General features: G+C 40.9%; 1 protein-coding gene across 5 annotated transcripts in view; it reads right to left on the reverse strand.

Annotated features, from left to right (window-relative positions):
- Nucleotides 1-12,100, reverse strand: part of CUNH6orf106 (chromosome unknown C6orf106 homolog) — a 102,784-nt gene extending 90,684 nt beyond the window's left edge. For all 5 annotated transcript variants that reach the window (XM_027876420.1, XM_027876418.1, XM_027876421.1 and 2 more), the window contains exon 1: nt 11,907-12,100. In XM_027876420.1, the coding sequence (XP_027732221.1) occupies nt 11,907-12,064 (158 nt within the window). In that variant the 5' untranslated portion in view covers nt 12,065-12,100. The remainder of the gene's footprint in view (nt 1-11,906) is intronic.
- Between the last annotated feature and the right edge of the window lie 5,103 nt (nt 12,101-17,203).

The raw sequence follows: 17,203 nt of genomic DNA on the forward strand, positions 1-17,203 counted from the left end.
CTTCATCTATAAAATCAGATTGAACTTTTACATTCTTAAAACCCCCTCCAGCACTAACACAATATGATACTATAGCTTAACTATAATGGTATAAAAGATCAAAAAAGTTCAAAAAGATCATAAATGTTAATTAACTGAGAAGACAAAAGTAGAGACTGGAGAAGTCATTCAATCAAATATTTACTATGTGCAAGGCACTGAACTGTGCTATAGCCAGATAAGGTTAGGAAAAGCTGCAAGGAGGAAGTACATCTTCAACAGTTCTGAAGGAAAAAGGACATAGGGAAAGAAAAATAGGAATTTTCCCAGGGGAATTTAGTGATGGTTCCAGATAAGCCTTCATAAGGCAATATTAATACTAATAACTCATTTACATATGCAGATATAGTTTTTTGTGCATCCACATAAAAATTTATGTATACACGCACGTTGTTTTGCAGCTTTCCAAACACTTTCCTGACAATTATCTTGTGAAGAAGGTAATATTGCTTCAGTAATTCTATGAATCTAAATGTCACTGATGTGGTTATCTCCCTCTATCAGTACAGATCAAAACACATCCCTCCATGCCTTCACATGCTGTGTGATTCTAGTCCATGTCTGCCCATAAACAATCCAGGAGATCTGCCCAATGTCCCTATTTTAAGTGGGCCTCTAGGTGTTTTTTTAAATAGGCCACGGACACTAATGCAGCTTTCAGGCTGATTATTTTACAGATTAGGAAACGCAGCCTGAGGAGCTGGATAACTGGCTCCATCCAGACAGAGAGGGCCAGTATTTGGATTTCCCCTGCATGGGGTTTGCAAAGCTAGAACAGAAAATACAAGCTGGGATGCATATGGCAAAACCATACGGTGGGGGCAGCTTAGTGGCGCAGTAGATAGAGCACCGGCCCTGGATTCAGGAGGACCAGAGTTCAAATCCAACCTATGAGACCCTGGGCAAGTCACTTAACCCCACTGCCTAGCCAAAAAAAAACCAAAAATCATATGGTGGAGGGTCTTAAAACTCCTGATGAATTCAAGTTTAAATTACTACAAGTAGCAGTAAGAAGCCACTGCTAGCCATAATCAAAATGATCCACAAACCCCCCAAAAAACATGTTAAGGTGTATAACAAATGGCCACCAAGACAGAAAATATGGAGGAAGAACCAAGTTAATTTCAGTTTCAGTTAAAACAAAGAGAAAAGAAAATGTCTCTGGCTACATTCAACAAATAAAAAAATTTTTAATGGATTGGGATAAAATAAAAAATATTTTTATCAGTTTAATATTATCAATAATGTAAAACAAGAGGATAAAATATCATTTTTGTTGTACACAGGTGTTTAAGGATTGGAAGAAAAGCATTCTAAACAATAATTTGGAATTATTCTTATACTCTGACCCAGAGATCTCATTGCCAGCTACACATGTTATAACTAAAAGGTCAAAGACGGAAAGGTCCTACATATTCCAAATTATTCATGGCAGTATTTTTTGAAGTAATGAAGAACAGGATATAAAACAGATGCACATCAATTAGGGAACAGCCAAATAAATTACAGAATATGCAGTGAAAAACAATGTTTATGAACAATTCAAGAGACACCTGGGAAGACTTAAATTAACTAAAGCAGAATGAGTAAGCAAAACTAGGAATATACATAGGACCTCAAAGGACACTGAAAGAGAAACTCACAAAAAAGAATGCTGTGAATAAAATGGCCAAGAATGGTCCAAGAAGTGAGAAAATGTATCTCCCTCCCTTCTTTGCAAAGGTCAAGGATACTTCATAGATTGTCATAAGTAGGGGGTATGAGATTTAGTTTGGATGAATTTCTTTTTTCCTTCTTTTTCTTCCGCATTCATAGAACTAACTCACTAGGTAGGAGGGGGTGAGGGGCATATTCAGAAATGAAGGTTACATAAAAAGATAGTAATTAGAATTTAATAAATTTTATATCTTCAGGAATTACTTAAATCATTTGACTTCTGGAAAAAATGTAAAATTATTGACTATACGCCTCTCAAGTTATAATATTTTATCACAAAGATAATTCTGTGCAAAGTTATATCGCTGTGGAATGATTCAGCTCCATTTCTAAAAGTATCTTGAAGCTAAATTTCTTAAATACAATAAGCATTTACTTAGCACGTACCAGGTAAAAAAAAAAAAACTATGCTAGTCACTGAGGACACAAATGCAAAGTAAAAACTAGCCCATGCCCTCAATAATCTACATTCTACTGTAGAGATGAGGGCAAAACATAAGCAACTTAAGGATGTACACAATTTTAAGACAAAGAGCACTAACAAATTTCTACAGAGGGCTTCACACTGGGGGGGGGGCACCACAGGAGCCAAGTCTTGAAGGAAACTAGGAATTCTAAGAGGTAGAGGCAAGGAGAGATTCCTCATCTAGAGCCTCAGCAATGGAATAAGGCAGGACACGAAATACTGAGTTTAGAGAACAGCCAAGCAAGAAGGCCGGTTTGGCTGGAACACAGAGTGAATGAAGGGAAATAAGCCTGTAAAAGTAGGCTGATATGAACCATGACAAGCTTTAAAAAACCAAAGGCATGTTTATATTTTGTCTTAAAGGCAACAGGACCCACTGAAAGTGCTTGAGTAGGGAAGTGATAGTCAGACTAATGCTACAGGAATATTAATTTGGAACTGATGGAAAGTGAAGTCAGGAGAACATCGTACACAGTAACAGCAATATTGTATGATGATCAACTGTGAAAGGCTTAGGTACTCTAAGGTACCTACAATGATCCAAAATAATTTCAAAGAACCCATAATCAAAAATGGAATCCACCTCCAGAAAAAGGACTCATGAACTGAGTGCTGATGCAAACATAATTTTTTCACTATCTTTATTTTTCTTGCCTTTTTTTTTTGGCAACATGGCTAACAGGAAAATGTTTTGCATGACTTCACATGTATAATTGATATATTGATTGCCTTCTCAATGGGTGGGGGAGGGGTCAGAGGTAGGGAGAGAATTTGGAACTCAAAATGTAAAAAGAAAAAAAAGTTTAAAAAAACCAACAAATAAATGGGGAGGAGGTAATAATTTAGCAGTTGTGCGGAGACTCCACTGGAGAAGGGAAAGACTGGATCAGAGATGGGGAACCTGTGACCCTCTGGATCCTCAGGTGAGGCCCTTTGACTGAAGCCAAACTTCACTGAACAAATCCTTTGGGAGGACCTAGAGGGCCACATGTGGCCTCGAGGCGGCAGGTTCTCCACCTTTGGACTAGAGGGTTGGAGACCAATTAGGAGGCTATGTAATAGTCCAGAAAAGTGGTGATGAAGATCTGAACTAAGATGTTAGCTATATGAAAGAAAGGGATCAAGATGGGAGAGATACTGTAGAGGGAGAAATGATGAGATCTGGCAACCGAATGGATATGGAGGGTGAGGATAAAACCTGAGGTTATGAACTCAGGAGACAGGGGAAGATAAAAAGATAATTAAGACATGGTTCTTGATTCATGGAGCTTACAACTGTAGAGTCTACTATAGCATAACATGGTTTGTATGTTCAGTATTAAATGAAAGATTACATAGAGCAATTCTCATACCCATTTACCGGCAGTTTGGAGGGCAGTATATAAGAAAAAAGGTTCTTTTTCAGCAGCCTCTTTCAGTTCTGGACACCACATTTTTAAGAAAGATATTGAAATACTAGAGACTGTCCAAAAAAGGGAAACAAGGATGGTAAAAGGCCTTGAATTCATGATATGAGGATCTGTTGAAGGAACTGGACATGGTTAGTCGAGAGAAAAGATTCAGGAGGACATGATGACCACGGTCAAGTATCTGAAGGGCTATCATATTTAAGAGAAAGATTGCTCTGCCCTAGAGGGCAGGACTAGAACCAATAGGTAGAAGCTGCAAAGAGTCCAATTTAGACTTAACATCAGGAAAAACTACCTATTAGAGCTGTCCAAAACGGAAGAATGCACTTCAAGTGGTAGTGAATTCTACCTCCTTAGAGGTCTTGAAGCAGAGACTGGAAGGCCACTTGTCATATGCATTATATTAACCAGGGATTCCTTTGTGTACAGTTGTACCAGATGGCCACTGAGGTACCTTTCAACTCTCAAATTCTGTTATTCTTATTGTGCCAATGTTACCTGCCTGCTGGCTTTCCTACCTAAAACAATCCAGACAAATATGCATAGAACAGGACTTTCTTCTTTCCACTAATCCTTTTTTCTGCCAATTTATAAGCACACAAGAATGTTTATCATGTATTAGACATCTAATGTATGCAAAACACTGTATGGAGCAAGAAAGGAGTGTGGGACCAAGAACCGAACATACTATCTCGGATGTGTTCCAATCAGAGTATCCATCACCTTCTTTAATCAAGACGCTATGACTCTCTAAATGTAGAGCAAGACTGAATTCAATTTTTGGCTGCCATGTCACACTTTTTACTCATTTTGAGCTTTCATTCCATTAACACTTCCAGACCTTTTTCACAGCAACTGTGACCTAACCACACCTTCCACATCCTGTACTGGTAAAGCCAGGTTTTAAACTTTACCCCTATTAAATTCCATTTTATTAGATATGACCCATTGAGTGCTCCTATAAAAATCTTTTTTTAATCTTGTCTGTCATTCATTGTGTTAGCTCCCTCTCACATAATCATATCATATAATTTCATATACATCTCCTCAATGCCTTTTCTCCTAAGTAAAATTCATACCCATTCTTTAAAGCCAAATCAAATGTTGCCCCATCCTTCATGAAGCCTTCCCTAGTCTTTTCCACCTTCAACCTAACAAGGTTGAATCTCTCTAATATACTTAACATTTATTTTATGTTAGTTAAATTTGAATTTGTCACATTATCCCACTAGACTGTCAACTGCTTGGACTTGCAGTACCTAAGCATAGAATTCCATATCCAATTAGCAAAATGATTAGTATTTGTTGAATTGTATTTCAAATGCTATGTAGGACTACCATGTAAATCTGTCCGTAGGAACCAAGAAAAGGACAACAATAGGAAAGATTACGCATATCTTTTAGGAAAAACTAGAATGTATTAGATCTTAAGTTCTCTTCTAGGTCTAACATTTACTACTACATTCATAATGTTATTTCATACTTCAAATGACTAAGGTAACAAGAACTAGAGGTCATAGTACAAGGAAGCAAATTTGACCTCAGCTGTAACTGAGACTTGGTGTCACTGAAACTCATAACCGGAACATAACTGAGGATGGGTATACTTTGTTCCAAAGAAACAGGATAATTCACATGAGGAAATCCAGAAAGCAAAGCAGGGGAAGCACTGTGGAAAACATTTGGGTGTAGATCAGTGGAAGGAAAAACAGAAGCAATTTTGTTATTAGACTACACCACAGACCACCTAAACAGAAAGAAGAAATAAATGATTTGGTTTAGGAAACAGATCACAAGCCTGGCACAGAGCCAGGGGCTTCAATTATCCTGATGGCTACTAAAGTTCTCTCTCTGCCCAGAGCAAAGCAACTACTAACCTTTTTACTTGTCTTAATGATAATTTCAGTCTTTAAAGGGTGGAGGAACCAATAAGGGGAAATTCCATTCTGAATCTGATTCTCACTATCACAGAAGAACTGATTGCTGGAGTGAAAATGACGGGATACCCTGGGGAGAAGTGACCATTCTCTCCTAGAATCTGTGACAAAGAGAGGAAAATCCAATTATAGTCTGTTATGCCTCCTCAAATTTGGGGGGGAAAGGGGGAGGAGAATTTCAACAAGTCAGAGACAGGAAAGGTAGAATCTTATGGATTAAAATGCTACAGAGGAAGCCTAGGAGAAATGAGAAATGCTCAAGAATGAAATGCTTTAGACATTAAGAGGGAACAATGCCAATGAAGAAAAATGGGTCTTTTCTAAAGAGGCTGACATGGACAGGTAATTCACCCACAAACTTAAGATTTTTAAAAAAACAACACAGCACAACCCCATAGAAAAGCCAGAAGGGCTCAAATTAAGCATGTGAGGCTGGTGAAGGAAACTAAAGAAATTGAAGAAGTGGGGGGTGGGGGGAGAGGGGGATTGAGCTATACTGGAGGAAAAGGAAGATGAAAGAAGGGATAGATCATCTCTCCTTGGAACTTTAAGCAATCATGATAATAGCTAAGGACCAAGAAAGAACACATCAGAGTTCAATTCTTATTTTGCTTATTTTCTGTGCCAAGGTAAATGACCTTTGCAATGGAAATGACAATTAAAATGGCTAAGAGGGAGCAGATATCTGAGATTAATGAAGGGGATACTAAGAGCATTTATTCGCCCTTGATGGATTCAAATCACTGAACTCCAACAAACTACATACTTAGGTACTAAGATAACTACTAGATATGATTGCTAAGCCACTGTCAGTAACACATTTATCTGAAAGATCATGAAAAGCAGAAGTAGTACCACAAGACTGGAGAAGGGTGAATGTTCCAATATTCAAAATAAAGAAAGAGAATATTTTGCAAACTACAGGCTAATGAGCTTGACTTTGACTCCTAAGAAAATTGTTTGACAAATCATTAAAGAGATAGCTAGTAAAGATCCATTAAGGGAAGTGGTGATTACTAAGAGTCAGCATGGCTTCTTCAAGAACAGGTCATGCCAGACTAACCTTATTTCCTTTTTTGATAGGGTTACTCAACTGGTAGATCAGGGGAATCCTGTAGCTACAGTATACCTAGATTCTATGAAAGCATTTAATAAAGTATGTCATATCATTCTGTGAAGACGGAAAAATGTAAACCAAACAATACAACTAATGAGATAGATTCAGAACTGAATGACCAGCCAGACTCCAAGAGTAGTAGTTAATGATTCAACATCAATGGGGCAGGATGTCTCCAGTAGGGTCCATTAAGGATCTGCACTTGGCCCTGAACTACACATAAGGTTTTAGATGGTGTGTTCGTCAAATTGCACACGGCTTCAAAAGATAGTTAACACACAGGATGACAGGATTAAGATACAAAAAGATCTTGACATGCTGGGCACTAGACTGAATTGAAGATGAAATTCAATAGGGATAAATGCAGTCTTATAATTAGGTGCAAAAAGTCAACTTCACAAGTAGAGAATGAGAAAAACATAGTTAGCAGTTTGTCTAAAAAAGATCTGGGGGCTTTAGTGAATTGCAAACTCAATGAGTCAGCAGTATGAAGTGGCAGCCAAAAAGGCTAATGCAATCTTGGGCTGCATTAAGAGAGGCATGGTTTCCAGGAATAAGGTGTCCAACAGCTCTGTTCTCTGCCCAAAGCTAGACTACATCTAAAGTACTGTATTCAGTTCTGGGCACTACAGTTTAAGAAGGAAATTAGTAAGCCAGATAATGGTGACAGGCCTTGAGACTACGTTATATGAGGATTAGCTGAAGGAACTAGGAACATTTATTTAGTCTAAAGAAGACTCTGGGAGGACAGGATAGCTGTAACAAGTTATTTCAAGTTCCAACTCATCACATGGAAAAAGAATTAGACTTGTTCTATTTGGCCCCAAAAGGCAGGACCAGTAACATTGGGTAGAAGTTCCTAGAGGTAAATTCAGGCTTGATGTCAGAAAACTCTCCTATTAAAAATTAGAGTGGCTCAAAATTGGAATAGGCTGCCAAGAGACACGGTGATATTGGAGGTCTTCAAACACTGGATAACCACTATGGTAAGTTACAGTGAGGATGCCTTTTGAGTATGTGATGGACTAGCTAGCCACTAAGGCCCCTGTCACACATCAAATTCTGTGAAAAATTCATCTTAGTAAGAAAACCATTTCACCTCTGCAGATACTACTAAAAGTACTTTGAGCTGCATGGTTACTTTTCATCATGTGAATTTTATTTTATAACCATTATCATTTGGGAAATTCAGACTTACTATTCTTCAGCAGGAGACAAGAGGCAGCAAGCTAGGTGGTGAAGTAAGAATGCTGGGCCTGGAGTCTGGAAAACTGAAGTTCCAATCCAGCCTCATACACTTATTCCCAGTAACCCTGGACACTTCAGACACTTACTCACTGTGTGACCCTGAGCAACTCAATTTCCGTTTAGCTCAGTTTCCTCAACTGAAAAGGAGATAATAAAGCAACTACCTAGCAAAGTTGTTGTGAAGATCAAATGATGTAAAGTGTCTGGCACAGAGTTGGCACTTTATAAATGCTCATTCCCTTCCCCTAACCCCACTCCTCATCTGGTGTGAATACTGCAAAAATACTCGAAACTAAAATGGGCATTTGGTTACAATTTTGGGGGTACCACATCCACAAATTCATCAGGATAGGAATTCCTAGTGTAGAAACTCCTTCTATCAATGCATATTTAAAACTGTTCTGTAACTTATAGCTTGTGGCACTAAGATTTTAAATTACACAAAAATATCCCAAACTACTTTCTATATAGTTCTTTAAAAGTTACTACCCAAAGGGGCAGCTAGGTGGTGCAATGGATAGAGCACAGGCCCTAGATTCAGGAGGACCTGAATTCAAATCAGGCCTCAGACACATAACACTTACTAGCTGTGTGACCCTGGGCAAGTCACTTAACCCCATTGCCTAGCCAAAATAAATAAATAAATAAAAATAAAGATTAAAAAAAAAAGTTAAATACTCAAAATAGATTTTACAGATCACGTTAATTTAAATCACTAATCATAAAGAATCAATTTAATACATTTTGTCTACAAAATATTCATTCTTATTGAATACAATCTTAAGATTATATAATCTTTATAATTCAGAATGACACTGGTTTTATTTTTACAAAGTAAATGGTATACATGGCAAACCATTTAACTGGATTTTAAGATTGCTTATGCAACTACATCAGCGAGCTGAATGGTTATTTTATATACTAACTAAAATACATTGCTTGTGAAGTTACTGAGAAGTTCAACCATCCAATGGAAAACATCATTAGTGACTTGACTATTGAAGAACCATCAGACAATTATCTCCAAAAGCAAGACATGCACATTACTTTTAACTAAGAGAGTAATCCTGTGTATTCTAAAACTTAAATGTTTATTTTAACAAAGTATTCTAAATTTTTAGTAATTTTACCCAGAAATTATTTTGATTAAAATAAAAACTAAGTGAACTATTTCACCCAGATCAACAGAAACATTTAAAAATCTCATTATCAGTTTATATAACTTAAGTCTTCTTTTTTACTCATAAAATGAGGACAAGCTTTCTTACTATTATTTCCTTAATGATTCCTTTATTTTAGAATTAATGCAAAGAAAACATTACTTCTATACCTACAAAACTTGCTACTAAAAACTGGATTACCACTTCAGTAGACTCTGATAAACCCCAAAAGTTTATATAATTTTAAAGATCATACTTTTTGAAAGTGCTCAGAAAACTTTTTTCTGAATGGTTCACCCTTCACCCTGAAAACGTATATATCTAGTGTTACATAGTTACACATAAGTATAGAAGTGATTTACATATTGTACCTATTGCATGATCATTTATGATCTTTGAGATTTTAAAAGCATATACCCTTTAAAATGCTTGTCATTAAAAAAAAAGCAGTCAAGTGACTTAAATTCTTATTTACACTATCATCTATTCTTCACCTGTCATAATACCTAAAAATAAACATTTCAGATGCCAAATAAATAAACACATAGACTCTCTTCAGGCTCATAATATTCATTACATTAGACAGCAAAGTTTTCTAACCACCATATTTAGCAAATAGTCAAAAGGATCCGCCAAGCCTCTGGTACATACTGGCTTTGTGATCCTGGTTAAGTCATTTAACTTAACAATTACAATTGTTCTAAACTAAGATTATAAATTCCAGATAAGTGACCTACACTGGTAGAAGGTGTTTCCTCACTTGGGAATTCCCTATTGCAAAGAAATCACAAGCCTAGCTCCTAACTCTATCCTATTACTAAAAATAAAAACTATCATGAAACCACTAAACTTAACAATAGCAGGATTTAAAGGGCACCACTGACACACTGGCAGATTGAAGAAAGTAATGATCCATCCCAAATGAGATCACTGGATTAATTATATTCTGTGCTACCATAAACAAGCTAGAAGCTGGGAGAGAAATGTCCAAAAGATACTTCTTCAATAGATTTTCTTCTCAGTTTTTTCACTGACTATTCATTGACTACTTATTACATAAAAGGCACTATGCTAAGTTACAAAGAAGTCCAAAAGAGTCCCTGTCCTCAAAAAGTTTAAACACTAGATAAATGATGATGAATAGTATATGATAAATGCTGAATAGCTGTACAGACAATGAGGGCCATAGGCATTCAGAGGGAGGAAATGAGGGGAATGGCTATAAGCTTCAGTACCCATGGAGAAAAAGCTACATAGACTGTATTCAAGAAAGCTGTGTTTTCATCTCATTTCTGACAGGTGCCAGGGCTGTGATCCTACCAGTCAAGTCACTCTTCATTTCTCTGAGCCTCAGTATGCTTATTCATAAAACAGAGATGGGAATTGTGCTACCTACCTCAGAGAACTGTTTTAAAGACAGTACTCTGCAAAGCTTAAAGCACTACACATGCATTAACAAATGATAATACACAAAGTAGGACACAAAGTAACATCTCAAAAGATGATGTATATTCTACATTGGAAGAGAATATAACTATAGTCTGCTAATTATGACAAAGTTCTTTAGACACTAGGACTTAACTGGGACTTTAAAAGTCAAGTAAGTAGTTCAATTCCATTTTACTATTACTACTAGCCTTTAAAAAACTACCACGAAAGAGCAGAGAGGCATTTCTGAGGATGCAGGAAGCAGGAAAAAGCAAATATTAGGCCTGGTCTGACTGATACATAGACACTGGCAGTGGACTCACTGGTGCTTGTGTCCTCACACGTGATCTCAAAGACAGGTAGAGAATTGAACAGGGGCTTGTGTTTAACAGTCACTTTTCTGGTTTCGGTCGTTTAAATATATTTATGCAGAATTCAGCGAGAGCAGGATAAGACCGATGGTAGGTTGTGGGATTAACGCCAAGGAAACAAGGTGCCACATGTCAGCAGACTGAGTGCCCAACACAAAGGGTAAAGTGCATCGCCTCCACTACATCTTGACCAAAGAGAAATTAGCTTGCTAAGAACTAGCTCACTCTTAAGCACTTAAAGAGTTTTCCATTTCTTTACCTTCCATTTAAAAAACCCCATTTCAGGAAAAAGAAAAGCACCCTCCCACCCCCCTTTTAACTACATCCCAGAGTATTGTGCCCCTTACTGAAACCCTGAAGTGTTCAGAAAACAGACAAGGACCCCAATCTAAAGACTTCCTCCCTGTCCCCTGCTTTTTCCCTTCTCTGGGTCTTCTTCCTCACAAACTCTCCTCTCAAAGTTTTCCGCTTTCTTCCAAGGTATTATTTTCCTTTCCTAAAGTTTCTTTCACCCCTGCCTCTGAACTCTCCCTAGTTACTCCACTGTTCCCAGCCTTCCTCCTCCAGTGTCACCCCAACCAGACAGCTTTACCTACTGCTTTCTCCCACTGCCCCGGGGGTCCTAGCCTCACCTAAAAAGAAAACCACAACACTCAATTCTCAAAACATTCCTCCCTTTTCCCGGCTGCCCCCCTCCCCTAAACCTTCCTAAATCCCTCACCAACCCCGTCCATCAAACCCTACCTTCTTGGCTCCTGCCCAGAACAACTCCCCGACTTTCCCCCCCACTTCCCCCGCCCAGCCCCTCTTCGCCCCCGGCTCAAGCCCCAGCTCCTCCCAGCTCAGGCCCCTCACCCCCTCTGCCCGGCTCCCCGCCTGCCCGGGACCCATCCCTCGGCTTCCCCGCCGCGGACTCTGCCCTGGCCCGGGCCGGGCTGCCGGCTCCGCCGTTCCTCCCGGGGCCCCTGCCCGCTCCGTCCCGTCCCGCCTGGGGCGGGCGCGCTGCCGGGCTCACCAGTTGGTCATGTCCAGGAAGAAAGCGCAGCCGGCCGGGTTGAGCTGGAAGCCGAGCAGCCGCTGGAACTCGGAGATGAGTACGTCCTTGTCCGTGGTGCCCAGGCAGCTGAACTTCTGCATCAGCTCCGGGTCCAGGTCTACGTCCATGCCCTCCATGGCGGGGGCAGGACACCCCTACCGCCCAGACCACCACCACCGCCGCCGCCGCCGCCGCCGCCGCCGCCGCCGCCGCCGCTGCTACAACCGTGCCTCCCTCCGCCGCCGCCGCCGCCGCTGCCGCCGCCGCCGGGCGCTGCTCCCCCGGCTCCACCCCCCCCGCCCCCCGGAGCCGAGCCCGAGCCCGAGCCCGCTCCGCCCGGCTGAGGTAGGTAGGTAGGCCCCGGGCCTCTCACCGCTTCATGGGGGCAAAGTCTCGCTCGCTCTCGTTCTCGCTCTCACGCTCCGCGCTCGCCCCCGCCCCCACCCCCCGCCGCGGCCGCCGCCTCCTCCTCCTCCGCCTCCCCCCCTCTTCTCCAGACCTCCGCCTCCACCTTCTCCTTTCCCTCCTCCTTCCGCGCCGCACCCACTGCGCCGGCGCCGCGGCCCGGCGGGGGGCGGGGGGTGGCTCCCCCCCCCCCCCCCTGCCCCTTCCTCTCCGGAGTCCCCCCGCCCCTTAGTGGCGTCACAACCCCGTGACGTGTCCCGCGTGACCTCAGCGCGGTGGAACGAGCAGGAGGGAAGGGGAGGAGGGAAGCGGAGCAGGAGTGGGGGGGTGGAGAGAAGAGCCCCAGCGCTCGCTCCTTGGTAGAATGCAGGCTGTGGAGGAGAGACAGCCCCGAGAGGGTCGTGGTCTGGCCGGCCGGGCGGTGTGGGAGGCGGCGCGCCCGCCCTAGTAAAGGGGCCCAGGGGAATAACCCGGACGGCTTGGAGGAGCTGGGTTCAAGGTTTGACTTTGCAGTTTCAATCACTGCCTCCGTGACTTTTGGCGGAGCTTCTTGCCTCAGTTTGCTGAACTATAAAATGGGAATGATGACCTAAACAGACAGAAACAGTGGCGTGGTGGCTAGAACGTCGTCCAGTTAGCACTTTGTAGGCGCTTGATAAATGCGAGTTGACATCAAAAGGAACAAAGCAGTGTGGGGCTTTTAGCTTAAAGAGCTACATAGCTGGTATTGTTATTCTACAGATGAAGAAACTGAGGCAGATTGTGACTTGCTCTAGGACATAGAAACAAATGACCTTCTTTGAAATTGGACTGCTCGAAAGGGGGAGGGAGTAAAAAGGGGTGGAAGTGAAGAATCATTGATCCTAGATTTCCAGTTGAAAGGGATCTGAGAGTCACCAAATTGTGGTGTTCAAGAGCCCCAAGAGATCATCCAGGCCAGCCCCTTTATTTTGCAGATTAGTCTATAGAAAGGTCTCTATACACTAGAGGGAATGACTTGCCCAAGGTCACAAAAGAAAGCCAGGAAAATAAAGCACAAGCCTCTTGGTTTTCCCAGACCAGTTTTCTTTCTAATAGTCAAGGAGCGTTATTAAGCACTTACTCTGTGCTAAGGAGTGTACCTTGAAGGTTTCCAAAGTAAGATTCTTAGAGTAAAACAACCTATAGTATATACACCTTAATGATAATCATTGACCTTATTTCAATATCAGTTTTTATGAAAAACAGCCCTAAATAAAGTATTGCTACAGTATGTATACATATTTACATATACATACCATAGTAATAATATATTTACATATATACTTATATTTCTCTTATTATTACATAAATGATTGCATCTTTCTTCCAAAAGCCTGCTGAGCACCCTTGTAACATTATACCCAAGCCCAGGGCTAACTAAACACAATGCATACTACAACCAAACATCCTCATAAACTACACAGTGCAATCAAACGTTTGGTCAACCCCTCACCAAAAACTGGCTAAGTCCCAGGAACTTATTATCCATATCCTACAAACACTGTAACACACACTTTAGCAACATGACAGATGCAACCTCAAGTCTGTGATGTACCTCCCTGGTCAGGCCCCCATTATGCGCTCATTGGATCAACGAATATTAAAACTGAAAGGAGCCTTCCACATCATCTAGTAATTGGTAGAAGAGGAGAAAGAAAGGCCCTGGAGGGTAAGTGGCAGAACCAGGAGTCCTCATTTCTGTATTTTTACCCACTACCTTTTTCAGCTGCTCTGATCTCAGGCCCGCCAGAGGTAATTCCCAGTCCTGCAGTGTCTGTGGCACCAGGAGGGCTAGGAGGAGGCACATTCTGACTCTCTCCCCTCCCCTGAAGGTCAGGGTTGACCTTTAGAAGAAGCAGTTACTGTTGTGTGTCCCCTGGGAGCTATTGCTCATTCAGGTGCCATTATTTATCCCCAACTTTGTTTCCTTTCCTTTCTCCAAGGCTGAAATAGAAAATAATCAATTCAACTTTTTTGGACTCTGTAGCAGACATTATGCTAGGTACTGGGAGTACAAAGGTGGGGGAGAAAACAATCTCTGACTTCAAGGAAATTGCAGTCACATGATCACTGATGTTTATACTGCACTTTTGCATGTATTATTTCATTTGAACCCCACAACAACTCTTAAAAAGTTACTACAAGTATCCCAACGTTACAGAAAACACTTGCCCAAAGTTACACAGGTAATGATCGTCAGAGATAGGATTTGAACCCAGGTTTATCCTGACTGCAAGGCCAATATATTTTTCATTATACCACATTGCCTCCCTTTAACTCAATAGAGGGGGATAGAGAAATATATATGATGCAAAATAATCATAATAGTAACATTTATACAGCACTTTATGTAGTTCTTCAACTGTTTGGCTCACAACACTGTAATGTAATTGTCTGCCTATTATCACCCCATTTTACAAAAGAAAACGAGGCTGAGGGAAGTTAGGGAACTTAATTGCCCATGATCTCAAAGCTAAGAGGTGTGGGAGCAGAGTTGTACTGGTGAACTTTTAATAACTGGCTCTCCAAAAACCCACAACATGCTTTAAATTTTAATCTGCATTAGTAACATTTTCCCCATCACTTAAGTCTAGAGTATCCACAAAACACTAAATGAAGTTCTGATTTGTAGTTTGCCAATTTCTGAGGTGTAAATTTAACACTGAAAATTTAACAATCAGCTCATGAGAGCCAGTATGAGCTAGCTCCGGCACCCTCCTGTGTGGGAGCCAGGAAATCTAGGTCTTCCTGAAACTAAGTAGTTGTGTCTACCATATCACACTGCCTCTAGGTAAAATGTGATAAAGACATTGTTGGAGTTCTTCCGTCCTGTCTGATCTTCATGGTCCCGTGGACCACTGTCCGCGGGTTTTCTTGCTGAAGATACTGGAGTAGTTTGTCATTTCTTCTCCAGTGGATTAAAGCAATCACACAGTTAAGTGTCTGAGGCCAGATTTGAATTCATGTCTATCCTGACTCCAGGCTTGGCGCTCTATTCACTAAACCACCTAGCTCCCTTCTGATAAAGGCATAGAAAAGGTCGAAACAATGTTATCCAAGAAGTAGGAGAATGGAAAGGGATCAGGCCAACTTGGTCTGTATGCAATAACTGGTGATATGTTAGCATGTTTTCACGGCAGAAAAGTGGATAATATTGCATAAGCCTGTACAAAATACCTGGAGGAAGAAGTCCACAAGTAATCTGAAAAACAATTAGTCCAGTTTGATTGGGAAAAGTGGGCTGACTTTGGAGGACTTGAAGTGCCAGGCTGAGTTTGTTTCTATTTTATCAAGCAGACAGTGACGAAGCCAATCAAATCAACAAGCATATACTGAAGATTTTTGAACAAGACATGATGACAAGTTAGACTGGAATGTTAAGAAGATTAGAGCCGAGGTCCTGTGTTCCTTCTCCTCAGATTTCTCAGGACTTTAAGTACCAGACCTAGCCACCTGGCCCGTGTCTCACTCAAGGGAGCAGAGTTGATCCAAGAAGACTACTTTTGCTCCATGTAGCCCAAAAGCCGGAAGGTGACCAAATAAAGCAAAACACTGAAGGAGTCATTTCTAAAACTGATACAGTCCTGTCTTTTCAACTTACCTGTCGAACATCTCTTCTCGAATGGTGTACTAAAACCTCAAACTCAACATGTCCAAATGTTATTCGTCATCTTCCTACTAAAAACTGGGCTAAACCACCCTAATTTTGTTATATCCTTAATATGCTTCTAGTCATCCAAGATTAAAACCTCATCGTCATCACTAACACTTCCCTCTCCCCCTACATCCAATTAAGTCCTTTCTAGTCTATCTTTAAAAACAAAGGCACAGAAAAAATATGCCCAAAGGTAGGATCATTTATTTTAGTTTATCCCAAGAGGGGTTCCCATCAGGAACAATACAAAGCTGCTCTGATCCAATCTGCTGTCCAGTCTCCTTGGTCACAATCAATTTCTGCCACTGGTTGGAGATCTTTGAGCAGGTCTTTCCCCTGATGTCCAATAGGCAGGTGATGATGTTCAGAGAGAAGGGAGAGGGGAAATATCATATATACCTACAGAATAGGCAACCACCTCAGAGAAGGGCTAACTCTGGTGCCCAGTTACCAGGCTAAATATATGGATTTGGGAGTCAATGCATAAAAGTAACAAATGAATGCCATGAGAACGTAAGTAAAATTGCCAAGGAAGAGCAAAGATAGAGAAAAGAATAGGGTATAAAACAGAAAGGTCTTGGAGGAATAGGAGAATAGTGATGAAGAATTAAAAGAAATAATCAGGCTGGAGGATATCTTGCAGAATATCATAGGAGCCAAAGCCGAGAGAGGAGATTGTGTCAAGAAGGGGGTGGGGAATGATTAACAGTGTAGTCAAGAAGGCTGAATGACTAATTACGTTCATTGGATTTTTCCTTTGTCCCAGACTTCTTCCAGGTATGACTCTTTCAAAGGGAACAGAGAAAAAGGCCCCACTACAATAAACAACATACAATAGTAACTGAAGCATTGCACTTACAAAAGAAGATGTACAGCATTTTATAAAGTTCCTGGGCTTCTGAAATGTTCTAGAACTTAATATTGAGATGACAACATAGCTAAACATTCCATCAGTGGTAGCAAGGGAAATTTCATAGTTCCCTCTGAGGCAGGCACAGGATTTAAAACAGGTTATATAACTTGTAGTCTGAGCCTTGCATGCATCACATACCCAACAGATCTGATGCCTCGGCTGATTTGAACAGCTGTTGTGTTCTGTATGGTATGGTTTTATAGAGCTAGTATAGATAGACTGGGAATTAGGAGGCCTGGGTCCTAGTCCTAACCACCATTTACTTAACTGTATGACCTTGGC

The sequence above is a fragment of the Vombatus ursinus genome, unplaced genomic scaffold, assembly GCF_900497805.2.
Source record: "Vombatus ursinus unplaced genomic scaffold, bare-nosed wombat genome assembly UNPS02014811.1, whole genome shotgun sequence".
NCBI classification, from domain to species: Eukaryota; Metazoa; Chordata; class Mammalia; order Diprotodontia; family Vombatidae; genus Vombatus; species Vombatus ursinus.